This window comes from Ranitomeya variabilis, chromosome 6 (assembly GCF_051348905.1).
Source record: "Ranitomeya variabilis isolate aRanVar5 chromosome 6, aRanVar5.hap1, whole genome shotgun sequence".
Taxonomy (NCBI): domain Eukaryota; kingdom Metazoa; phylum Chordata; class Amphibia; order Anura; family Dendrobatidae; genus Ranitomeya; species Ranitomeya variabilis.
In genome coordinates this window covers 158,554,670-158,575,048 of record NC_135237.1, presented here as the reverse complement: position 1 = coordinate 158,575,048, position 20,379 = coordinate 158,554,670, and the positions used below count along the sequence as shown (strand labels likewise).

At 43.6% G+C, this 20,379-nt stretch overlaps 1 protein-coding gene across 3 annotated transcripts in view; it reads left to right on the top strand.

Moving 5' to 3' along the window:
• HECW1 (HECT, C2 and WW domain containing E3 ubiquitin protein ligase 1) overlaps positions 1 to 20,379 on the top strand; it is a 414,968-nt gene that overhangs the window by 336,789 nt on the left and 57,800 nt on the right. For all 3 annotated transcript variants that reach the window (XM_077269169.1, XM_077269167.1, XM_077269168.1), the window contains 3 exons: positions 17,934 to 18,068; positions 18,829 to 18,934; positions 19,726 to 19,822. In XM_077269169.1, the coding sequence (XP_077125284.1) occupies positions 17,934 to 18,068; positions 18,829 to 18,934; positions 19,726 to 19,822 (338 nt within the window). The remainder of the gene's footprint in view (positions 1 to 17,933; positions 18,069 to 18,828; positions 18,935 to 19,725; positions 19,823 to 20,379) is intronic.

The window sequence follows — 20,379 nt, the reverse complement described above, 5'->3', positions numbered from 1 at the left end:
AGAATTCAGGAAGTTCATATAGCAACACCCCTGGACTAACGACCCAGGTGGGTGCCAAACTGAGGAAAGACAATCCCAGAGTCATATCACTAGTGACCACAAGAGGGAGCCAAAAAAGTCTAATTCACAACAGTACCCCCCCTTTAAGGAGGGGTCACCGAACCCTCACCAAGACCACAGGGCGATCAGGATGAGCAGCGTGAAAGGCACGAACCAAATCGGCCGCATGCACATCAGAGGCAACCACCCAGGAATTATCCTCCTGACCATAGCCCTTCCACTTGACCAGATACTGAAGCCTCCGCCTGGAGAGACGAGAATCTAAGATCTTCTCCACCACGTACTCCAACTCGCCCTCAACCAACACCGGAGCAGGAGGCTCAACAGAAGGAACCACAGGTACAACGTACCGCCGCAACAAAGACCTATGGAACACGTTGTGAATGGCAAACGACACCGGAAGATCCAAGCGAAAGGACACAGGATTAAGGATTTCCAATATCTTGTAAGGACCGATGAAGCAAGGCTTAAATTTAGGAGAGGAGACCTTCATAGGAACAAATCGAGAAGACAGCCATACCAAATCCCCAACATGAAGTCGGGGACCCACACCGCGGCGGCAGTTGGCAAAACGCTGAGCCTTCTCCTGTGACAACTTTAAGTTGTCCACCACATGATTCCAAATCTGCTGCAACCTATCCACCACAGAATCTACCCCCGGACAGTCAGAAGACTCCACATGTCCCGAGGAAAAACGAGGATGGAAACCAGAGTTGCAGAAAAATGGCGAAACCAAAGTAGCGAACTAGCCCGATTATTAAGGGCAAACTCAGCCAATGGCAAGAAGGTCACCCAATCATCCTGATCTGCAGAAACAAAACACCTCAAATAAGCCTCCAGAGTCTGATTAGTTCGCTCCGTTTGTCCATTAGTCTGAGGATGAAAGGCAGACGAAAACGACAAATCAATGCCCATCTTAGCACAAAAGGATCGCCAGAACCTGGAAACAAACTGGGATCCTCTGTCAGACACGATATTCTCAAGAATGCCGTGTAAACGGACCACATTCTGAAAGAACAAAGGAACCATATCGGAAGAGGAAGGCAGCTTAGGCAAAGATACCAAATGGACCATCTTGGAAAAGCGATCACATACCACCCAGATGACAGACATGCCCTGAGACACCGGAAGATCTGAAATGAAATCCATGGAAATGTGTGTCCAAGGCCTCTTCGGGACAGGCAAGGGCAAGAGCAACCCGCTGGCACGAGAACAGCAAGGCTTAGCTCGAGCACAAGTCCCACAGGACTGCACAAATGACCGCACATCCCTGTTATGGTTCTCAATGGCAAGAGAACATAGCCCAGCAAACATAAGTACTAGCTCTTGGAAGGATGGAAACTAAACTGACCATGAACTAAACCTGCCGCACAACTAACAGTAGCCGGGTAGCGTTGCCTACGTTTTTATCCCTAGACGCCCAGCGCCGGCCGGAGGACTAACTAATCCTGGCAGAGGAAAATATAGTCCTGGCTCACCTCTAGAGAAATTTCCCCGATAGGCAGACAGAGGCCCCCACATATATTGGCGATGATTTTAGATGAAATGACAAACGTAGTATGAAAATAGGTTTAGCAAAATTGAGGTCCGCTTACTAGATAGCAGGAAGACAGAAAGGGCACTTTCATGGTCAGCTGAAAACCCTATCAAAATACCATCCTGAAATTACTTTAAGACTCTAGTATTAACTCATAACATCAGAGTGGTAATTTCAGATCACAAGAGCTTTCCAGACACAGAAACGAAACTACAGCTGTGAACTGGAACAAAATGCAAAAACAAACGAGGACCAAAGTCCAACTTAGCTGGGAGTTGTCTAGCAGCAGGAACATGCACAGAAAGGCTTCTGATTACAATGTTGACCGGCATGGAAGTGACAGAGGAGCAAGGTTAAATAGCGACTGCCACATCCTGATAGAAACAGGTGAACAGAGGGGATGATGCACACCAGTTCAATTCCACCAGTGGCCACCGGGGGAGCCCAAAATCCAATTTCACAACAGTACCCCCCCCTCAAGGAGGGGGCACCGAACCCTCACCAGAACCACCAGGGCGATCAGGATGAGCCCTATGAAAGGCACGGACCAGATCGGAGGCATGAACATCAGAGGCAGTCACCCAAGAATTATCCCCCTGACCGTATCCCTTCCATTTGACCAGATACTGGAGTTTCCGTCTGGAAACACGGGAGTCCAAGATTTTTTCCACAACGTACTCCAACTCGCCCTCAACCAACACCGGAGCAGGAGGCTCAACGGAAGGCACAACCGGTACCTCATACCTGCGCAACAATGACCGATGAAAAACATTATGAATAGAAAAAGATGCAGGGAGGTCCAAACGGAAGGACACAGGGTTAAGAATCTCCAATATCTTGTACGGGCCGATGAACCGAGGCTTAAACTTAGGAGAAGAAACCCTCATAGGGACAAAACGAGAAGACAACCACACCAAGTCCCCAACACAAAGCCGAGGACCAACCCGACGCCGGCGGTTGGCAAAAAGCTGAGTCTTCTCCTGGGACAACTTCAAATTGTCCACTACCTGCCCCCAAATCTGATGCAACCTCTCCACCACAGCATCCACTCCAGGACAATCCGAAGATTCCACCTGACCAGAAGAAAATCGAGGATGAAACCCCGAATTACAGAAAAAAGGAGACACCAAGGTGGCAGAGCTGGCCCGATTATTGAGGGCAAACTCCGCTAAAGGCAAAAAAGCAACCCAATCATCCTGATCTGCAGACACAAAACACCTCAAATATGTCTCCAAGGTCTGATTCGTCCGCTCGGTCTGGCCATTTGTCTGAGGATGGAAAGCAGACGAGAAAGACAAATCTATGCCCATCCTAGCACAGAATGCTCGCCAAAATCTAGACACGAATTGGGTTCCTCTGTCAGAAAAGATATTCTCCGGAATACCATGCAAACGGACCACATTTTGAAAAAACAGAGGAACCAACTCGGAAGAAGAAGGCAACTTAGGCAGGGGAACCAAATGGACCATCTTAGAGAAACGGTCACACACCACCCAGATGACAGACATCTTCTGAGAAACAGGAAGATCCGAAATAAAATCCATCGAGATGTGCGTCCAGTGCCTCTTCGGGATAGGCAAGGGCAACAACAATCCACTAGCCCGAGAACAACAAGGCTTGGCCCGAGCACAAACGTCACAAGACTGCACAAAGCCTCGCACATCTCGAGACAGGGAAGGCCACCAGAAGGACCTTGCCACCAAATCCCTGGTACCAAAGATTCCAGGATGACCTGTCAACGCAGAAGAATGAACCTCAGAAATGACTTTACTGGTCCAATCATCAGGAACAAACAGTCTACCAGGTGGGCAACGATCAGGTCTATCCGCCTGAAACTCCTGCAAGACCCGCCGCAGGTCTGGAGAAACGGCAGACAATATCACTCCATCCTTAAGGATACCTGTAGGTTCAGAGTTACCAGGGGAGTCAGGCTCAAAACTCCTAGAAAGGGCATCCGCCTTAACATTCTTAGAACCCGGCAGGTAGGACACCACAAAATTAAACCGAGAGAAAAACAACGACCAGCGCGCCTGTCTAGGATTCAGGCGTCTGGCGGACTCAAGATAAATTAGATTTTTGTGGTCAGTCAATACCACCACCTGATGTCTAGCCCCCTCAAGCCAATGACGCCACTCCTCAAAAGCCCACTTCATGGCCAAAAGCTCCCGATTCCCAACATCATAATTCCGCTCGGCGGGCGAAAATTTACGCGAGAAAAAGGCACAAGGTCTCATCACGGAACAATCGGAACTTCTCTGCGACAAAACTGCCCCAGCTCCGATTTCAGAAGCGTCGACCTCAACCTGAAAAGGAAGAGCAACATCAGGCTGACGCAACACAGGGGCGGAAGAAAAGCGGCGCTTAAGCTCCCGAAAGGCCTCCACAGCAGCAGGGGACCAATCAGCAACATCAGCACCCTTCTTAGTCAAATCAGTCAATGGTTTAACAACATCAGAAAAACCAGCAATAAATCGACGATAAAAGTTAGCAAAGCCCAAAAATTTCTGAAGACTCTTAAGAGAAGAGGGTTGCGTCCAATCACAAATAGCCTGAACCTTGACAGGATCCATCTCGATGGAAGAGGGGGAAAAAATATATCCCAAAAAGGAAATCTTTTGAACCCCAAAAACGCACTTAGAACCCTTCACACACAAGGAATTAGACCGCAAAACCTGAAAAACCCTCCTGACCTGCTGGACATGAGAGTCCCAGTCATCTGAAAAAATCAAAATATCATCCAGATACACAATCATAAATTTATCCAAATAATCACGGAAAATGTCATGCATAAAGGACTGAAAGACTGAAGGGGCATTTGAAAGACCAAAAGGCATCACCAAATACTCAAAGTGGCCCTCGGGCGTATTAAATGCGGTCTTCCACTCATCCCCCTGCTTAATTCGCACCAAATTATACGCCCCACGGAGATCTATCTTAGAGAACCACTTGGCCCCCTTTATGCGAGCAAACAAATCAGTCAGCAGTGGCAACGGATATTGATATTTAACCGTGATTTTATTCAAAAGCCGATAATCAATACACGGTCTCAAAGAGCCATCTTTCTTAGCCACAAAGAAAAAACCGGCTCCTAAGGGAGATGACGAAGGACGAATATGTCCCTTTTCCAAGGACTCCTTTATATATTCTCGCATAGCAGCATGTTCAGGCACAGACAGATTAAATAAACGACCCTTAGGGTATTTACTACCCGGAATCAAATCTATGGCACAATCGCACTCCCGGTGCGGAGGTAATGAACCAAGCTTAGGTTCTTCAAAAACGTCACGATATTCAGTCAAGAATTCAGGAATCTCAGAGGGAATAGATGATGAAATGGAAACCACAGGTACGTCCCCATGCGTCCCCTTACATCCCCAGCTTAACACAGACATAGCTTTCCAGTCAAGGACTGGGTTATGAGATTGCAGCCATGGCAATCCAAGCACCAACACATCATGTAGGTTATACAGCACAAGAAAGCGAATAATCTCCTGATGATCCGGATTAATCCGCATAGTTACTTGTGTCCAGTATTGTGGTTTATTACTAGCCAATGGGGTGGAGTCAATCCCCTTCAGGGGTATAGGAGTTTCAAGAGGCTCCAAATCATACCCACAGCGTTTGGCAAAGGACCAATCCATAAGACTCAAAGCGGCGCCAGAGTCGACATAGGCATCCGCGGTAATAGATGATAAAGAACAAATCAGGGTCACAGATAGAATAAACTTAGACTGTAAAGTGCCAATTGAAACAGACTTATCAAGCTTCTTAGTACGCTTAGAGCATGCTGATATAACATGAGTTGAATCACCGCAATAGAAGCACAACCCATTTTTTCGTCTTAAATTCTGCCGTTCACTTCTGGACAGAATTCTATCACATTGCATATTCTCTGGCGTCTTCTCAGTAGACACCGCCAAATGGTGCACAGGTTTGCGCTCCCGCAGACGCCTATCGATCTGGATAGCCATTGTCATGGACTCATTCAGACCCGCAGGCACAGGGAACCCCACCATAACATCCTTAATGGCATCAGAGAGACCCTCTCTGAAATTCGCCGCCAGGGCGCACTCATTCCACTGAGTAAGCACAGCCCATTTACGGAATTTCTGGCAGTATATTTCAGCTTCGTCTTGCCCCTGAGATAGGGACATCAAGGCCTTTTCCGCCTGAAGCTCTAACTGAGGTTCCTCATAAAGCAACCCCAAGGCCAGAAAAAACGCATCCACATTGAGCAACGCAGGATCCCCTGGAGCCAATGCAAAAGCCCAATCCTGAGGGTCGCCCCGGAGCAAGGAAATCACAATCCTGACCTGCTGAGCAGGATCTCCAGCAGAGCGAGATTTCAGGGACAAAAACAACTTGCAATTATTTTTGAAATTTTGAAAGCAAGATCTATTCCCCGAGAAAAATTCAGGCAAAGGAATTCTAGGTTCAGATATAGGAACATGAACAACAAAATCTTGTAAATTTTGAACTTTCGTGGTGAGATTATTCAAACCTGCAGCTAAACTCTGAATATCCATTTTAAACAGGTGAACACAGAGCCATTCCAGGATTAGAAGGAGAGAGAGAGAGAGAAAGGCTGCAATATAGGCAGACTTGCAAGAGATTCAATTACAAGCACACTCAGAACTGAAGGGAAGGGAAAAAAAAAAAAAAAATCTTCAGCAGACTTCTCTTTTCTCTCCTTTCTCTGTCAATTAATTTAACCCTTTTCGGCCGGTCAAACTGTTATGGTTCTCAATGGCAAGAGAACATAGCCCAGCAAACATAAGTACTAGCTCTTGGAAGGATGGAAACTAAACTGACCATGAACTAAACCTGCCGCACAACTAACAGTAGCCAGGTAGCGTTGCCTACGTTTTTATCCCTAGACGCCCAGCGCCGGCCGGAGGACTAACTAATCCTGGCAGAGGAAAATATAGTCCTGGCTCACCTCTAGAGAAATTTCCCCGATAGGCAGACAGAGGCCCCCACATATATTGGCGGTGATTTTAGATGAAATGACAAACGTAGTATGAAAATAGGTTTAGCAAAATTGAGGTCCGCTTACTAGATAGCAGGAAGACAGAAAGGGCACTTTCATGGTCAGCTGAAAACCCTATCAAAATACCATCCTGAAATTACTTTAACCCCTTAATCCCATATGATGTACTATACCGTCGAGGTGGGGTGGGCCTTAATTCCCGGTGACGGTATAGTACGTCATACGCGATCGGCCGCGCTCACGGGGGGAGCGCGGCCGATCGCGGCCGGGTGTCGGCTGCATATCGCAGCTGACATCCGGCACTATGTGCCAGGAGCGGTCACGGACCGCCCCCGGCACATTAACCCCCGGCACACCGCGATCAAACATGATCGCGGTGTACCGGCGGTACAGGGAAGCATCGCGCAGGGAGGGGGCTCCCTGCGGGCTTCCCTGAGACGATCGGTACAAGGTGATGTACTCACCTCGTACCGAACGTCTTCTCCCTGCAGGCCCCGGATCCAAAATGGCCGAGGGGCTGTATCCGGGTCCTGCAGGGAGCACTTCCGGGTCGGAGCAGGCTGCAGATGAAAGCTGCAGCCTGCTCCGATGAAAGTATGATCGCGGATCTGATAGAGTGCTGTGCACACTATCAGATCTGCAATCTGTGATGTCCCCCCCTGGGACAAAGTAAAAAAGTAAAAAAAAAAATTTCCACATGTGTAAAAAAAAAAAAATAATAATTCCTAAATAAATAATAATAAAAAAAAATATATTATTCCCATAAATACATTTCTTTATCTAAAAAAAACAAACAAAAACAATAAAAGTACACATATTTAGTATCGCCGCGTCCGTAACGACCCAACCTATAAAACTGCCCCACTAGTTAACCCCTTCAGTAAACACCGTAAGAAAAAAAAAAAAAACGAGGCAAAAAACAACGCTTTATTACCATACCGCCGAACAAAAAGTGGAATAACACGCGATCAAAAAGACGGATATAAATAACCATGTTACCGCTGAAAACGTCATCTTGTCCCGCAAAAAACGAGCCGCCATACAGCATCATCAGCAAAAAAATAAAAAAGTTATAGTCCTCAGAATAAAGCGATGCCAAAATAATTATTTTTTCTATAAAATAGTTTTTATCGTATAAAAGCGTCAAAACATAAAAAAATGATATAAATGAGATATCGCTGTAATCGTACTGACCCGACGAATAAAACTGCTTTATCAATTTTACCAAGCGCAGAACGGTATAAACGCCTCTCCCAAAAGAAATTCATGAATAGCTGGTTTTTGGTTATTCTGCCTCACAAAAATCGGAATAAAAAGTGATAAAAAATGGTCACGTGTCCGAAAATGTTACCAATAAAAACGTCAACTCGTCCCGCAAAAAACAAGACCTCACATGACTCTGTGGACCAAAATGTGGAAAAATTATAGGTCTCAAAATGTGGAGACGCAAAAACTTTTTTGCTATAAAAAGCGTCTTTTAGTCTGGTTTCACACTTGCGTTTTTATCTGCATGCGTTTTTTTAAAAAACCGCATGTGTGAAAAAATGCATGTAAACGCGGTAAAACGCATGCGTTTTTATAGAAAAACACAAGAAAAAAACAAAAAACCCTAACCCTACCCCTAACCCTACCCCTAACCTGAAATACGTGGCACTGAAATACGTGGCACTGAAATATACGTTTATATACGTATATACGTATATAAGTGCCACGATATTTCAGTGGCCACGTATTTAAGTGCCACGTATTTAAGTGCCACGTATTTAAGTGCCACGTATTTAAGTGCCACGTATTTAAGTGCCACGTATTTACGTGCCACGTATTTACGTGCCACGTATTTTTCAGTGCCTGAAATACGTGGCACTGAAATACGTGGCACTGAAATATCGTGGCACTGAAATATCGTGGCACTGAAATATCGTGGCACTGAAGTATTTACGTGCCACGTATTTTTCAGTGCCTGAAATACGTGGCACTGAAATACGTGGCACTGAAATACGTGGCACTGAAATACGTGGCACTGAAATACGTGGCACTGAAATATACGTTTATATACGTATATACGTATATAAGTGCCACGATATTTCAGTGGCCACGTATATAAGTGCCACGTATTTAAGTGCCACGTATTTAAGTGCCACGTATTTAAGTGCCACGTATTTAAGTGCCACGTATTTACGTGCCACGTATTTACGTGCCACGTATTTACGTGCCACGTATTTTTCAGTGCCTGAAATACGTGGCACTGAAATACGTGGCACTGAAATATCGTGGCACTGAAATATCGTGGCACTGAAGTATTTACGTGCCACGTATTTTTCAGTGCCTGAAATACGTGGCACTGAAATACGTGGCACTGAAATACGTGGCACTGAAATACGTGGCACTGAAATACGTGGCACTGAAATATTGTGGCACTGAAATATTGTGGCACTGAAATATCGTGGCACTTAAATACGTGGCACTTAAATACGTGGCACTTAAATACGTGGCACTTGTATACGTGGCACTTATATACGTGGCACTTATATACGTGGCACTTATATACGTGGCACTTATGACTGTCAGAAAATGTTCAGTAAACGGTTAGGGGTAGGGTTTCAGGTAGAATTGGGGAGCTTCCACTGTTCAGGCACATCAGGGGCTCTCCAAACGCGACATGGCGTCCAATCTCAATTCCAGCCAATTCTGCGTTGAAAAAGTAAAACAGTGCTCCTTCCCTTCCGAGCTCTCCCGTGCGTCCAAAAAGGGGTTTACCCCAACATATGGGGTATCAGCGTACTAGGGACAAATTGAACAACAACTTCTGGGGTCCAAGTTCTCTTGTTATCCTTGGGAAAATAAAAATTTGGGGGGCTAAAAATCATTTTTGTGGGAAAAAAAATATGTTTTATTTTCACGGCTCTGCGTTGTAAACTGTAGTGAAACACTTGGGGGTTCAAAGTTCTCACAACACATCTAGATAAGTTCCTTGGGAGGTCTAGTTTCCAATATGGGGTCACTTGTGGGGGGTTTGTACTATTTGGGTACATCAGGGGCTCTGCAAATGCAACGTGACGCCTGCAGACCAATCCATTTAAGTCTGCATTCCAAATGGCGCTCCTTCCCTTCCGAGCTCTGTCATGCGCCCAAACAGTGGTTCCCCCCCACATAGGGGGTATCAGCGTACTCAGGACAAATTGGACAACAACTTTTAGGGTCCAATTTATCCTGATACCCTTGTGAAAATACAAAACTGGGGGCTAAAAAATCATTTTTGTGAAAAAGAAAAATAATTTTTATTTTCACGGCTCTGCGTTATAAACTGTAGTGAAACACTTGGGGGTTCAAAGTTCTCACAACACATCTAGATAAGTTCCTTGGGGGGTCTAGTTTCCAATATGGGGTCACTTGTGGGGGGTTTGTACTGTTTGGGTACATCAGGGGCTCTGCAAATGCAACGTGACGCCTGCAGACCAATCCATTTAAGTCTGAATTCCAAATGGCGCTCCTTCCCTTCCGAGCTCTGTCATGCGCCCAAACAGTGGTTCCCCCCCACATAGGGGGTATCAGCGTACTCAGGACAAATTGGACAACAACTTTTAGGGTCCAATTTATCCTGATACCCTTGTGAAAATACAAAACTGGGGGCTAAATTTCATTTTTGTGAAAAAAAAAAAAAAATTATTTTCACGGCTCTGCGTTATAAACTGTAGTGAAACACTTGGGGGTTCAAAGTTCTCACAACACATCTAGATAAGTTCCTTGGGGGGTCTAGTTTCCAATATGGGGTCACTTGTGGGGGGTTTGTACTGTTTGGGTACATCAGGGGCTCTGCAAATGCAACGTGACGCCTGCAGACCAATCCATTTAAGTCTGCATTCCAAATGGCGCTCCTTCCCTTCCGAGCTCTGTCATGCGCCCAAACAGTGGTCCCTCCCCACAAATGGGGTATCAGCGTACTCCAGACAAATTGGACAACAACTTTTGGGGTCCAATTTATCCTGATACCCTTGTGAAAATACAAAACTGGGGGCTAAAAAATCATTTTTGTGAAAAAAAAAAATAATTTTTATTTTCACGGCTCTGCGTTATAAACTGTAGTGAAACACTTGGGGGTTCAAAGCTCTCAAAACACATCTAGATAAGTTCCTTAGGGGGTCTACTTTCCAAAATGGTGTCACTTGTGGGGGGGTTTAATGTTTAGGCACATCAGGGGCTCTCCAAACGCAACATGGCATCCCATCTTAATTCCAGTCAATTTTGCATTGAAAAGTAAAATAGCGCTTCTTCCCTTCTGAGCTCTGCTATGCGCCCAAACAATGGTTTACACCCACATATGGGGTATCGTCGTACTCAGGACAAATTGCACAACAACTTTTGTGGTCTAATTTCTTCTCTTACCCTTGGGGAAATAAAAAAATGGGGGTGAAAAGATCATTTTTGTGAAAAAATATGATTTTTTATTTTTACGGCTCTGCATTATAAACTTCTGTGAAGCACTTGTTGGGTCAAAGTGCTCAACACACATCTAGATAAGTTCCTTAAGGGGTCTACTTTCCAAAATGGTGTCACTCGTGGGGGGTTTCAATGTTTAGGCACATTAGGGGCTCTCCAAACGCAACATGGCGTCCCATCTCAATTCCAGTCAATTTTGCATTGAAAAGTCAAATGGCGCTCCTTCCCTTCTGAGCTCTGCCCTGCGCCCAAACAATGGTTTACACCCACATATGGGGTATCAGTGTACTCAGGACAAATTGTACAACAATTTTTGGGGTCCAATTTTTTCTCTTACCCTTGGGAAAATAAAAAATTGGGGGTGAAAAGATCATTTTTGTGAAAAAATATGATTTTTTATTTTTACGGCTCTGCATTATAAACTTCTGTAAAGCACTTGTTGGGTCAAAGTGCTCACCACACATCTAGATAAGTTCCTTAGGGGGTCTACTTTCCAAAATGGTGTCACTTGTTAGGGGTTTCAATGTTTAGGCACATCAAGGGCTCTCTAAATGCAACATGGCGTCCCATCTCAATTCCAGTCAATTTTGCATTGAAAAGTCAAATGGCGCTCCTTCCCTTCCGAGCTCTGCCCTGCGCCCAAACAATGGTTTACACCCACATATGGGGTATCAGCGTACTCAGGACAAATTGCACAACAATTTTTGGGGTCCAATTTCTTCTCTCACCCTTGGGAAAATAAAAAATTGGGGGTGAAAAGATCATTTTTGTGAAAAAATATGATTTTTTATTTTTACGGCTCTGCATTATAAACTTCTGTAAAGCACTTGTTGGGTCAAAGTGCTCACCACACATCTAGATAAGTTCCTTAGGGGGTCTACTTTCCAAAATGGTGTCACTTGTGGGGGGTTTCAATGTTTAGGCACATCAGGGGCTCTCCAAATGCAACATGGCGTCCCATCTCAATTCCAGTCAATTTTGCATTGAAAAGTCAAATGGCGCTCCTTTGCTTCCAAGCTCTGCCATGTGCCCAAACTGTGGTTTACCCACACATATGGGGTATCAGCGTACTCAGGACAAATTGTACAACAACTTTTGGGGTCTATTTTCTCCTGTTACCCTTGGTAAAATAAAACAAATTGGAGCTGAAATAAATTTTGTGTGAAAAAAAGTTAAATGTTCATTTTTATTTAAACATTCCAAAAATTCCTGTGAAACACCTGAAGGGTTAATAAACTTCTTGAAAGTGGTTTTGAGTACCTTGAGGGGTGCAGTTTTTAGAATGGTGTCACACTTGGGTATTTTCTATCATATAGACCCGTCAAAATGACTTCAAATGAGATGTGGTCCCTAAAAAAAAATGGTGTTGTAAAAATGAGAAATTGCTGGTCAACTTTTAACCCTTATAACTCCGTCACAAAAAAAAATTTTGGTTCCAAAATTGTGCTGATGTAAAGTAGACATGTGGGAAATGTTATTTATTAAGTATTTTGTGTGACATATGTCTGTGATTTAAGGGCATAAAAATTCAAAGTTGGAAAATTGCGAAATTTTCAAAATTTTCGCCAAATATTCGTTTTTTTCACAAATAAACGCAAGTTATATCGAAGAAATTTTACCACTAACATGAAGTACAATATGTCACGAGAAAACAATGTCAGAATCGCCAAGATCCGTTGAAGCGTTCCAGAGTTATAACCTCATAAAGGGACAGTGGTCAGAATTGTAAAAATTGGCCCGGTCATTAACGTGCAAACCACCCTCGGGGCTTAAGGGGTTAAGACTCTAGTATTAACTCATAACATCAGAGTGGCAATTTCAGATCACAAGAGCTTTCCAGACACAGAAACGAAACTACAGCTGTGAACTGGAACAAAATGCAAAAACAAACGAGGACTAAAGTCCAACTTAGCTGGGAGTTGTCTAGCAGCAGGAACATGCACAGAAAGGCTTCTGATTACAATGTTGACCGGCATGGAAGTGACAGAGGAGCAAGGTTAAATAGCGACTGCCACATCCTGATGGAAACAGGTGAACAGAGGGGATGATGCACACCAGTTCAATTCCACCAGTGGCCACCGGGGGAGCCCAAAATCCAATTTCACAACACATCCCGTGACAAGGAAGGCCACCAAAAGGACCTAGCCACCAAATCTCTGGTGCCAAAAATTCCCGGATGCCCTGCCAACACCGAGGAATGAACCTCGGAAATGACTCTGCTGGTCCATTTATCAGGAACAAACAGTCTGTCAGGTGGACAAGAGTCAGGTCTACCAGCCTGAAATCTCTGCAACACACGTCGCAAATCCGGAGAAATGGCTGACAAGATTACTCCCTCTTTAAGAATACCAACAGGTTCTGCGACTCCAGGAGAGTCAGGCACAAAGCTCCTTGAAAGAGCATCAGCCTTCACATTCTTTGAACCTGGTAAATACGAGACCACAAAGTCAAAACGGGAGAAAAACAATGACCAACGGGCCTGTCTAGGATTCAGGCGTTTAGCAGACTCGAGATACATCAGATTTTTGTGATCAGTCAAGACCACCACACGATGCTTAGCACCCTCGAGCCAATGACGCCACTCCTCAAATGCCCACTTCATGGCCAGCAACTCCCGATTGCCAACATCATAATTCCGCTCAGCAGGCGAAAACGTCCTAGAGAAAAAAGCACATGGTCTCATTACAGAGCAACCAGGGCCTCTCTGCGACAAAACGGCCCCTGCCCCAATCTCAGAAGCATCCACTTCAACCTGAAAGGGAAGTGAGACATCAGGCTGGCACAAAACAGGCGCTGAAGTAAACCGGCGCTTCAACTCTTGGAAAGCCTCCACGGCTGCAGGAGCCCAGTTAGCAACATCAGAACCTTTCTTGGTCATATCCGTCAAAGGTTTAACAACGCTAGAAAAATTAGCGATAAAACGACGGTAGAAGTTAGCAAAGCCCAAGAACTTCTGAAGACTCTTAACTGACGTGGGTTGAGTCCAATCATGAATAGCTCGGACCTTGACTGGGTCCATCTCCACCGCAGAAGGGGAAAAAATAAAACCCAAAAAGGGAACCTTCTGTACTCCAAAGAGACACTTTGAGCCCTTAACAAACAAAGCATTCTCACGCAAAACCTGAAACACCATCCTGACCTGCTCTACATGCGAGTCCCAATCATCAGAAAAAAACAGAATATCATCCAGATAAACAATCATAAATTTATCCAGATACTTCCGGAAAATATCATGCATAAAGGACTGAAACACTGAAGGAGCATTAGAGAGCCCAAAAGGCATCACCAAGTACTCAAAATGACCTTCGGGCGTATTAAATGCAGTTTTCCATTCATCTCCTTGCTTAATGCGCACAAGGTTGTACGCACCACGAAGATCTATCTTGGTGAACCACTTGGCACCTTTAATCTGGGCAAACAAGTCCGACAACAGAGGCAAAGGATACTGAAATTTAACAGTGATTTTATTCAGAAGCCGATAGTCAATACAAGGTCTCAAAGATCCGTCCTTCTTGGCCACAAAAAAGAATCCCGCACCAAGAGGGGAAGAGGATGGACGGATATGCCCCTTCTCCAAAGATTCCTTGATATACGAACGCATTGCGGTATGCTCAGGTACAGACAGATTAAATAGTCTTCCCTTAGGAAATTTACTACCTGGAATCAAATCTATAGCGCAGTCACAGTCCCTATGAGGAGGCAGAGCACTGGACCTGGACTCGCTGAATACATCCTGAAAATCAGACAAATACTCAGGAACTTCCGAAGGAATAGAGGAAGCAATAGACACCGGCGGGGAATCACCATGAATTCCCTGACAGCCCCAACTTGACACAGACATTGCCTTCCAATCCAAGACTGGATTATGGGTCTGTAACCATGGCAGACCCAAAACGACCAAATCATGCATTTTATGCAGAACAAGAAAACGAATCACCTCCCGATGTTCAGGAGTCATGCACATGGTTACCTGTGTCCAAAACTGCGGTTTATTTTCCGCCAATGGCGTAGCATCAATACCTCTAAGAGGGATAGGATTTACCAACGGCTCAAGAACAAAACCACAGCGCTTGGCAAATGACAGATCCATAAGACTCAGGGCAGCACCTGAATCCACAAACGCCATAACAGGGTAGGAAGACAATGAGCAAATTAAAGTCACAGACAAAATAAATTTAGGTTGCAAATTACCAATGGCGACAGGACTAACAACCCTTGTTAGGCGTTTAGAGCATGCTGATATAACATGTGTAGAATCACCACAGTAAAAACACAACCCATTCTGACGTCTATGATTTTTCCGTTCATTTCTAGTCTGAATTCTACCACATTGCATTAAATCAGGTGTTTGTTCAGACAACACCACAAGAGGATTAGCGGCTTTGCGCTCCCGCAAACGCCGGTCAATTTGAATAGCCAGCGCCATGGAATCATTCAGACTTGTAGGAATGGAGAAACCCACCATCACATTCTTAATGGCTTCAGAAAGGCCATTTCTGAAATTTGCGGCCAGAGCACACTCATTCCACTGAGTAAGCACGGACCATTTCCGAAATTTTTGGCAATACACTTCAGCTTCATCCTGGCCCTGAGAAATAGCCAGCAAGGCTTTTTCTGCCTGAATTTCAAGATTGGGTTCCTCGTAAAGCAATCCGAGCGCCAGAAAAAACGCATCAATATTTGCCAATGCCGGATCTCCTGGCGCTAGCGAGAAGACCCAATCCTGAGGGTCGCCCCGTAAGAAAGAGATAACAATTTTAACTTGCTGAGCTGAGTCTCCAGACGAACGGGGTCTCAGAGATAGAAACAATTTACAATTATTCCTGAAATTCCTAAACTTAAATCGGTCTCCAGAGAACAGTTCAGGAATAGGTATTTTAGGTTCAGACATAGGACTACTGGTAACAAAATCTTGTATGCCCTGCACACGAGCAGCAAGCTGGTCCACACTTGTAATCAAGGTCTGGACATTCATGTCTGCAGCAAGCTCAAGCCACTCAGAGGTAAAGGGGAGGAAGAGAGGAAAAAAAAAAAAACTCAGAATTTCCTTTCTTATTATCCCACTTCTGCAATGCATTAAACATTCAACTTTGGCCTGGCATACTGTTAGTCCCCAATGGCAGAGGGTCTCAGAAATAAATACCAAGTCTGCAAACACAAAAAACCAGCTCATAGGGCAGTGGTAACTGGGCTGACCGTATATCTAATCCTAGCACCACAAATAGCAGCAGCCGGGGAACGTGCCTACGTTGGTTCTAGACGTCTCGCGCCAGCCGGAGAACTAACTAACCCTAGAAGGGAAAAGATAGACCTTTCTTGCCTCCAGAGAAAAGACCCCAAAAGTTGGATACAAGCCCCCAACAAATAATAACGGTGAGGTAAGAAGAAAAGACAAACGTAAGAATGAACTAGGTATTTAGGAAAGAGAGGCCCACTGACTAATAGCAGAATATAGTAAGATGACTTATACGGTCAGCAAAAACCCTATCAAAAATATCCACGCTGGATATTCAAGAACCCCCGAACCGTCTAACGGCCCGGGGGGAGAATACTAGCCCCCTAGAGCTTCCAGCAAAATCAGGAATCACATTTAGTACAAGCTGGACAAAAATAAGAGCAATACAAATAACCAAAAAACAAGGAAGCAGGACTTAGCTTAATTTTGCAAGAACCAGGACCAGCAGACAGGAGCAAACAGAAAGGACTGATTACAACGATGCCAGGCACCAGACTGAGAATTCAGGAAGTTCATATAGCAACACCCCTGGACTAACGACCCAGGTGGGTGCCAAACTGAGGAAAGACAATCCCAGAGTCATATCACTAGTGACCACAAGAGGGAGCCAAAAAAGTCTAATTCACAACACCAGTGCTCATTAGCAAGAAGTAGTGGACAAGTGGAAAGTTATATGACTACACAGAATTTGTTTATAGGTCGTACCAAAGTATTCACACATCTGTTTCCATTTTTTGCATCTGTCACAAAGGCACCATTTTTCTCCCATGCGTGATCCATTTTTTAAATCTGTTTAGAGCGAGGTAAATTGTCTGAACTGTTTTCATTGTCATTTACCAACTAATCAGTTAAAAACTGAGGGAAAACTGATGGAAAACAAATTCCCTATTTGATGGATTTCTATAGACTTGAATTCCCTAGTCTGATCCGACAAAAATAAAACATGCAAATGCTTAAATAGCACTGACATATTCTGAAGAGCTTTACAAACATCTTCATTACTGTCCCCATTGGGGCTCACAATGTAGATTCCCTATCAGTATGTCTTTGGAATGTGGGAGGAAACCGGAGTGCTTGGAGGAAACCCACACAAACACGGGGAGAACATACAAACTCCTGGCAGATGTTGTCCTTTGCACTGAGTTTCACGGATTGGACACATGGGTCCGTGGCCTGTTTTAATGAGAATGGCTGATGTGTGATTGTAGACGAAGCCTGTACAAGAGCTGCAGATATAAAATGGCAGGAGATTTTCACAGAGTTGCTTGTGTATTATTTTATACACAATGGAGCCATTGGAAAATAAATAATTGTAAAAGTGCATAACTTTGCACAGTGTCTTAGTTAAATGTTAAAAGCCAACCCTTGTTTAAAAAAATGCATGTTTTCTTCTTTCTCTCCTTATCATCATGTTGCTTCATCCACAAGGGTTTTGGAGCCCTGTTTCTACAAAACAGATCACATATATCTTTGTATATATCTTTTGACCCCTTCACCATTTGTGGAACTAACCCTTGTTATAAATTGTTTGTAAATACATGGATAGTCTGACTAAAATTCGGGTCTCACCATGACTTTCTCCCTTACTCCTTCACTCTCACTCTTCTTCTTTTCCTCGTCTTCCTCTTTCTCGTCACCTTATGTACATGTTAACAAAGATCTCTTTTTTCCAGTCTTTCTTTGTAGATCATAACAGTCGAGCAACAACCTTTATTGATCCACGAATCCCTCTTCAAAATGGCCGACTTCCAAATCATTTGACTCACAGGCAGCATCTTCAGAGGCTTAGGAGTTACAGTGCTGGAGAAGTAATTCCTTATGAACTTTCCATAATACAAATTATATTGTACAAAAAGTTTAGACTGGTTTCCTAGCTGTGATGAGACATTGGGTGTTATTTTAGCTATTGATATATTCTCTAAGTATTTACTTAAAGAGGTTGTCTCAGCTAGTACATTTGTGGCATATCGACAGGATATGACAGAAATTTCCAAGAGATGAGTCCCCCCCCCAGCCTTCACAATGGAAACCCTTTGCGCGTTTTAAGGAAGAGAGATATAACTGCGCATGTGCAACTATTTCCATTCCTTTCTAGGGGAGCTTTGCTGCCAATTTTTGGAGCTCCAAGACAAATGTCCCAAATTGGAATACCACCTTAAATGTTTTCTATTTGTCTTTCTTTGATATTTTTTTTTATTAAAAAATATATCATATTCCAATTATTTGTTGTATAGAGTTTAGTCATAATTATAATTCCATTGTTAACAGGTTTTCCGAGATCGTAAAAATTTGTCCAAGTGCAGGAAATGGAGTAAGATACAAAAAACCCTATGGTCATATATTATATCACCCAACATTTCAGGGTTGATATTTCTGTGTTTCCATCCAATTTATTGGGGCATTTGAGCTGCAACGCTGGAACTGAATGACCTTAGCACATTGCCTGCATTTGGCCAAAGTTTCTATGATTTTGAAAAGCCCAGAGCAACACAGATTGTTAGATCTCCATAAACTGAATGATGGACAGGTCTTGTATTTCTTTTAATTTGCATGTGTGTATTCTGCTAGGCATCAGAGGTTTCCAGAAACAGAGGGGCATCACTATTAGCAAGACCAGGCAACAGTTTGGTTTCTGCCATAAGAAGTCAACATCAGCAGGAAACAGTACCTTTAGGTAAGCACAAATATGTATTGGTTTTATTAGAATCCGTCAGCAGATTATTGCTATGCAATCTGAGAGTAGTATCATGTAGGGGCTGAGAGCCTGACTCCGATGATGAATAACTTACTGGGCTCTGTGTTACTGTTTTAATAAAATCAGTGTTTTATCAGCAGGAGATTATTACTACAAGACATGGTGTCTCATGCACCTCAGTCAACTGCTTTGTGTAAAAACACCCCCATCACTGATTAGCAGCAATCTGGCAATGTAGAGTGTACATCGAAAGCTGCTAATCAGTGGTGTAGGCGGGGTTATACAGGGCTCAGCATTTAGAGCACTGCTAGATCTGCACCAGACAAAACAGGGATTGTGTGAAAATGTCAGCATGCAGACCAGTAAGTGACACATCGATGGAATCAGAATCTCTGCCCTTTGATCATGATGCTCTCATATTACATGGAAAATCCTTGTGACTGTAAGGACAAAAGTTGGCCATTGGTTTCAGTTATCTGTGGAAATGTCAATCTGCCATAATGAATTTTTTGGCGGTACAATGGTTGAAAATATTTTGAAAATCATCAGTGCCAAACAATAGATAAGAACCCTGTCAATAAAAGCCTGGGTCGCCGAACAAGGGAGAAACCTATCTGCCAAATGTCACCAATTTCTTGTTTTTTACAAGCGGCCGTCATTGCAATTACTTTACATAGCTAGTAGAAGTATCGTGAAATAATACTTATTTGATCAAATCTTTGAGCTTTATTCAGTGTTAATTACAAAAATAAAATATTCTTCACTTTCAGCATATAATGACAAGATTGTGGCATTTCTGAGACAGCCAAATATTTTTGAGATGCTTCAAGAACGTCAGCCAAGTTTAGCAAGAAACCATGCACTCAGGTACTTGTCCTTTTAGTTCTAAAAGCAGAATGCTTTATACTCAGGATTGATTTGTATGCGGTACGACTGTTTAATTTCTACTGAGCACTTTACGGAATGCCCCATTCATCAAAAGGTAACACTAAAAAACAAATTGTTCACAATTGTATTTTTGCTGTATATTAAGTTATTAACGTAAAAATGACCACAATGGATGTAAAAAAAAAAAAACTTATGCCAAAGAAAATCAGTTTCTATCACCGTTTCCATTATGATAGCTTCTTCTGGGATTCGATCAGTTTTATATTACTATAGGCAATTAGTTGAGAGATTGCAAAATTGATGTATATTGCATCGGTTTTTCATTTTGTTGAGAGTCCTCTCAGATCAAAACAAAACACTAAAAAAAGCCTAAAAAATCCTGTTTTCCCACTTTAGGGTTTAGATCATGGGAGGAATTACCAGCCTCACAGTCATGCACTTGTTATAGGGCCGAATACAACGGCAGATACATATAGAAGAGGGCCCCAGGGCAAGAAGAATATATGGGTCCCCCTTTGTAGCAAAACCTGCTTACT